Source organism: Apium graveolens, chromosome 11, assembly GCF_009905375.1.
Source record: "Apium graveolens cultivar Ventura chromosome 11, ASM990537v1, whole genome shotgun sequence".
In the NCBI taxonomy this organism is placed as follows: domain Eukaryota; kingdom Viridiplantae; phylum Streptophyta; class Magnoliopsida; order Apiales; family Apiaceae; genus Apium; species Apium graveolens.
This window is the reverse complement of record NC_133657.1, coordinates 116239612-116246196: the sequence shown is the minus strand read 5'-3', so window position 1 is coordinate 116246196 and position 6585 is coordinate 116239612. Positions and strand designations below refer to the sequence as shown.

The window sequence follows — 6585 nt, the reverse complement described above, 5'->3', positions numbered from 1 at the left end:
ATAGAAAGAATCTTTGGTATCTGGACAATGGTTGCTCAAGGCACATGACTGGAGATTCTACCCTACTCACTGAGTTCAAGGAAAGAGTTGGCCCAACTATCACTTTTGGAGATGACGACAAGGGTTATACTGTGGGATATGGCTTGATTTTAAAGGATAATGTCATCATTGAAGAGGTTGCCCTAGTGGATGGACTCAAGCATAATATGTTGAGTATCATCCAGCTTTGTGATGAGGGCAACTCAGTCACTTTCAGTTCTGAAGCCTGTGTTCACTAGTACAAAAAGTACTTTCTGCAACGTAGTTTTAGCATCGGTTCTTTAAAGAACCGACGCCTAAAGGTATTTCCTGCGTCGGTTGCAAGATTGACCGACGCAAATAGGTATATGTGCACGGCATTTGGTGTCGGTTATTAATTTAACCGACGCTAAAAGTGTTAATAGCGTCGGTTTTGTAAGTAACCGTCGCTTAAAAGTATTTATGGCGTCGCCCTTTATAACCGACGCTAAAAAGTATGCTTTGTGCTACGGGCTTCTAGTTGGTCGACGCTATAAATTTCTGCTTTATGCTACGGGCTTTAATTTAACCGACGCTAAAAGTATTAGAGTAAAAAATTAATTGGACCAGGGATGTCACGACACTGAAGGTGTTCTTTTAATTTTTTTATTTTTGTATAATTATTTTTTAATCACATATTTATCTATTTATCATATGTATTTCACAATCTTTTTTAATTTGAGTTATGATAAGACTGATTAGTGTTTTCATCATTTTGGAAGACGATTTCAACGAAGTCATGAAGCTCAATTCCCACGACAGAGGTACCTACAACAGCTGGTCTAGGAGGAGATGTATCCTTGATTGAATCTAGCTTGAAGACCCCGGAAATGTTAAAATTATATTCTGCAAGTTTCAATGGGGTGCTTGGGTTTTTGTATGCAACCTTGTTAATTGCATAACGAAGCTTTCCTTGATTATAGGTGATGAATTTGTAAGCACAAGAGTGTCCTGACTATTGGTATGGTTCCATAGTGATATGATCCCTGAGGGTTGGGTCGCGCTGCATTAGCAGTCAAATTCCACCTTGACAGGATTAAGCAAGTTAGAATGCATGTTCCGAAAATGAAGGCATATATTTAACACGCCGTATGAGGGAAAAAGGAGATATTGCCTCAGAGTCCGAGCTTGTTTCATAGACCAGTGAATATGATATGTAGGACCAACTGGAAAAGGTTAAGAGGCAGGTGTACTTGAACCAGAATAACGAAATATTGCAGTGGCAGTAAGAATAGGCTTCGTAAAATGAGATGAAGCAACTATAAAGTAGTCCTTCACTGTTCCCTGCAAAGTGATCATTACAACCACAGACTGGCCAACATGGATGTCAAGAGATTCATATGATTCATGCATGGTATGTGATCCTTCAATCTCAATTAGTTTCAACTGATGGCCCTGAATCCAAAAATTGATCGAGGTTGTTAAGCCCAAATTCGACACCCTAAACAAGTATCATTTCCCTGGAAAACAAACAAAGTTGAATCATTTATTGTATAAATTTCCATTCTAGCAAATTCTAGACTAATAAAGGAATCGGTTTATGAAGTTCAATGCTCAGAATTTCGAAAACATAGGAGGCCGTTACCTTTTTCACCGATGAAGACATTATTACGAGGAAGACCATTTATAAGCAGACCATCAGGAAAAGGCATTGGGTTTCCAGTGTTAAGTTTTTGTTGTAAAACCTAGTGCATAAGATGTGCAATAAGATATGGTAGTTAGTACTGGTTATATCAGCTAATTTACTTTCAAGATGAAGAGTATTCAAATTTCTTTAACAAGTATCATGCAACTTAACTCAATTATATTAACAAACATCTGAAAGAAGTGTAGAGTATGACTACCAACCCTGTGATCAGAATTCCACCAATCATTAACAAGTACATTGAACTCCTCGGCAGGTTTAAGATATGAAACAAATATCACAGCCCTTGCACGTAGAATTAACGCCCTGAAACCACCTACAGCCCTATGCATCAAAGTTGATGGGAAATACGAGGGAAATACGAGTAGGTTCCAATCTGATCTTTCATATGCATCTTGTAAGTCCAGTTGGAATTTGAAGGAATAGGGCAGTTTGTTCCGAGCACACCATCTTGCCACGAGACCTTCCTCTATTTTATTCCGTTCCTGTTTTCCATCAGAAACCTTATTAAACACACAGTTCAAGTAAAACACAACTCAACTCAAAAATGTGGAATAGCCCACCTGCATATTCCTCGCATCAAGTTACAATGTTACATAATACAAAAAGAAAACTTTTGAAAAGAATGATAAATATATCATTTGTTCACCAGCACGGATTTACTTTTACCCCAAAGCATCTGATGCTAATGGGGTTGACTTAAATCAACAGTTTATCCCTCCTAGAAATAAATGTGGGAGATAATTCTAGGTGGATAATTTTCTTTCAAATCTTATTCCATTTACGAGCACTGATGAGATGTTGAACTTTTAACTTATCGATGTTTTAAAAATAATACATCACTACATCAGTACTTAGAGCAAATAATGTAAATTCGAAAATTTAGGATATTTTTACTTAATAAACCTGATTTTCTATACATTACGTACTGAGGTTTCATCCATAAAGACATGATCAAATTTCCCTTCAAAGGCCTAATTAATCGTTTACTTACATGAGTATTTGAACAGAGTTAAACTATTCAACACTAAAGAAAGACACTGTACACGTAAATGAAAGCATCAGAGCATAACCGTTCAAGAGAAGGCATAAAGAAAGAACGAAAACAATTGCTAAAGTTAAAAGACTTCCAAAAATAATATTTTTTTTTTGTTTTTTTATATCAAAATATTAAATAAAATAAAAGTAATAATATTTCTATGTTGTTGATATTCACACAATATTGAATTTTGTTTACTCTGTTTCAAAAATAAATGTCCACTTTAATGAAAAAAAATTGTTTCAAATTAGTTGGCTACTTCAACTTTTCAATTAATTTTCAAACACTAATCTCTAGTTGTATTTTCCAAAATCTATTCCATGTCACACATCTTCAATTTATATTATTTATATTTTTAATATTAACTTTGTTTCACAAAATATATTTTTTTAATACAATGTATTTTGATTGGGTATTTAATACAATTAAAATTGATACAAGTATTACTTTTATATAAACATTGACTTTCTTAATATACAGAATTTTATGTAACTCAAACTTAAAAAAAATTTATGAAGAAAAAAATAATGATTAATCTCAAATTAATCAAACAAAAAACATAATTAAAAGAAGAGTAAAATAAGTTTTAAAAATTATGAAAAAGGAAAAAAGAGGGTGAAATAGTGAGGATGTCCTGTGTATGTTCAATTTCAAACTAAGAGAAGTACTCCACTCCGCTCCACTCCGATAGATACCCATCTTTACGTGCCCCAGTTCTCTACTCAGGTATTCACCCCTCCGCTTTCGTTTTTATACTAGCAATTAAACGAAGATACCAACGGTAGCATTCCAGTGTTGAATTTGGTTTTTCTTACTGCTGATTGGTTTGGACAAATTGAAGCAAGTTAATCTATTCGGTTGTAATTGAAGCAATTGGGTTCACTTTTCTCCACTCCGGTAGTCCAGTTGGTTTGATTAGGGTCGTATATAGTCTGGGCTCCTAACCCCCATTTTCTCTCTGGTGTACCAATTTGTATCTCTACTTCTGGTTTGTATCTCTACATCACTGTTTATCTTCTATTCGATTACTTTTAATAATTGTATCATGTTGAAATTCAAAGTCAATATAGTATAGTTAGTTATGCACAAACTGTTGATGAAAAAATGAATACAGGTAGTGAACATTTTTTGTTTTCCAGTTTTGTTCTTTTTTTGAAGATGTACTATAAGTTTGACGCAACCTGGCAGCATGGATTTCTACCTCCTCTGTTTTGCATATTTATTTAAGTAGAGAATTAACATCCTGCAAGTTGAAAAATAGTGTAGAGTGGATAAAAATTAATGAGTAAATAGTTAGATGATGATTAATATATTATTTAGTCCTAGTTCATGTGTAAATAGGAAAACAAGAAAAAAAAAGTAAAGTGTATTCTTAACAAATATGTAGATATATGGATTGGCATTGTTCATTTTAGGTGGAATTTGAGATAAAGATTAGTAAACTACTTATTGTTAGTTAAATTTAATGTTTATTTTTAGGTTAATATTACTAAAAGATATACCAAATATATTTTTTGAGTTACAATGTGTCTTTGGTAATATATATGTTTATTTCTTTGATTTGTAGTTTTTAGTTCCTTATTTTTGCAACTTGTCTTTACTGACTTGTCTATCATTTATTGTATAGAATTAAAAAATGGATCGTCGTACATGGATGTACAAAATATCACGGGCGACCCATGAGTATATTAGTGGCGTCAAGCACTTCATTGAATGTGCGGAGAAACATGCAAAAGGGGACATGATCATGTGTCCTTGTTACGATTGTTATAATTTAAAAAAGTTTCCTAATGTTGACACAGTGCGTGACCATTTATTCCGACGGGGTTTCATGGATGATTATACTAGGTGGATTTGGCATGGAGAGGGAATAAACTCTAGAACAACGGATTCATATACAAGGAATGATGAAAGTTTTGGAGATGGTAAGCCTGAAAATAGAGAAGATGACGTGAAAAATGATAGGGTCGAGGAGATGATCGAAGATCTTGAAGATTTTCTAAAGCACCAACCAAAAATTCTTGAGAGCTTGGTTGATGGTTCCAAAAAACTCCTGTATCCAGGGTGCAATGATCAATTTACTAGGTTATCAACAACCTTGAAATTGTGCAAGCTTAAAGTGAAGAACGGGTGGAGTGACAAGAGTTTCACAGAAATGCTAAAACTTCTCGCTGACATACTCCCTCCGAATAACGAGTTTCCCATTTCCACCTATGAGGCGAAGAAGATATTGTGTCCCATGGGTATGAATGTAAAGAAGATTCATGCTTGTCCAAATGATTGTGTGTTGTTTCCCCATGAGTATGAACATCTACAAACTTGTCCAAAATGCGGAGCATCTAGGTACAAGCGGGAAGGAAATTATTCTTCGAGTGTCGATAAAAAAAGGCCTCCTGCGAAGGTGTTGCGATATTTACCCGTAGTGGAGCGATTCAAATGCCTTTTTGCAAAGGTCACTGACGCAAAGCTTATGAGGTGGCATGAGGAAGGAAGAAAATCAGATGGGATGCTCAGACACCCTGGTGACTCTCCACAGTGGAGAACCATTGATGGAAAGTTCCCGGAATTTGGCAGAGAAGTTAGAAATTTACGACTTGGGCTTTGTGCGGATGGCATGAATCTGTATCGCACTTTAAGCTCTCAACATAGCACTTGGCCGGTTCTTCTGACAATTTATAACTTGCCTCCTTGGTTATGCATGAAGCGCAAGTACATCATGTTGACATTGCTAATCCCCGGTCCTAAAGAACCCAGAAATAATATCGATATTTATCTTCAGCCACTTATTGAAGATCTAAAGTTATTGTGGGATGAAGGTGAGAGGGTATTTGATGCATTCAGCCAAACAGATTTCACTTTACGTGCCATGATTTTTTGCACCATAAGTGATTTTCCAGGTTATGGAAACCTTTCAGGATACACTATCAAAGGAGCTAAAGTATGCCCGATTTGTGAAGATTCTATAATTGATCTTCGTTTAAACAATTGTAAAAAGAATGTTTATATGGGTCATCATACATTTCTTCCCCTTAATCACCCATATCGTAAGAGGAAAAAGTCTTTTGACGGGACTGTCGAGACTCGAGTGGCTCATTTACCATTAATGGGGGGTGAGGTTTTGGAACGTGTTAAAGATATTGATGTTGTACTTGGAAAGTTGTATAAAAAGCCAACTCCAAATAGTATTTGGAAGAAGAAATCTATATTTTGGGATCTTCCATACTGGGAACATTTGTAAGTTAGACACTGTCTGAATTTCACGCATATTGAAAAAAATGTCTGTGAAAGCCTTGTCGGGACATTGTTGAATATACCCTGTAAGTCAAAGGATGGAATGAAAGCCAGATTAGACATGCAAGAGATGGGTATACGAGTAGAATTAGCACCACAACAATCAGGAAAGCGTGCATATCTACCTCCGGCTTGTTATACTCTGTCTAGAAAAGAAAAAATCAGCTTTTATGAGTATTTATCTAGTGTGAAAGTTCCATCTGGATATTCCTCAAACCCAAAAAACATTGTCTCAATGAAAGATTTGAAGTTGGTAGGAATGAAGTCACATGATTGTCACGTGTTAATGCAACATCTATTACCGGTTGCAATTCGAGGCATATTACCGAAGCATGTGCGATTGGTTATCACGAAACTGTGTTTCTTCTTCAATGCTATATGTATAGTAAGGTGATTGATCCCATGACATTGGATACTTTGCAAGCTGATATAGTTGTTATACTTTGTGAGTTTGAAATGTCTTTTTTACACTCATTTTTTGACATAATGGTGCATTTAGTGGTTCATCTTGTGAGAGAGATTAAAATTTGTGGTCCTTTATATTTGCGGAAAA

At 35.3% G+C, this 6585-nt stretch overlaps 1 protein-coding gene and 1 pseudogene across 1 annotated transcript; one reads left to right on the top strand and one right to left on the bottom strand.

Moving 5' to 3' along the window:
- Window positions 1-730: 730 nt before the first annotated feature.
- On the bottom strand, window positions 731-2198 carry LOC141695794 (L-ascorbate oxidase homolog; annotated as a pseudogene).
- A 2179-nt stretch (window positions 2199-4377) lies between these two features.
- Window positions 4378-5979, top strand: LOC141695793 (uncharacterized). The gene has a single exon (XM_074500008.1). It carries the CDS (start codon window positions 4378-4380, stop codon window positions 5977-5979), a length of 1602 nt encoding a protein of 533 aa, XP_074356109.1.
- The last annotated feature ends 606 nt before the right edge of the window (window positions 5980-6585 follow it).

What these genes read in the sequence shown, in the direction of transcription:
- LOC141695793 (XM_074500008.1), top strand. Translation starts at nt 4,378, where the DNA reads ATGGATCGTCGTACATGGATGTACAAAATATCACGGGCGACCCATGAG.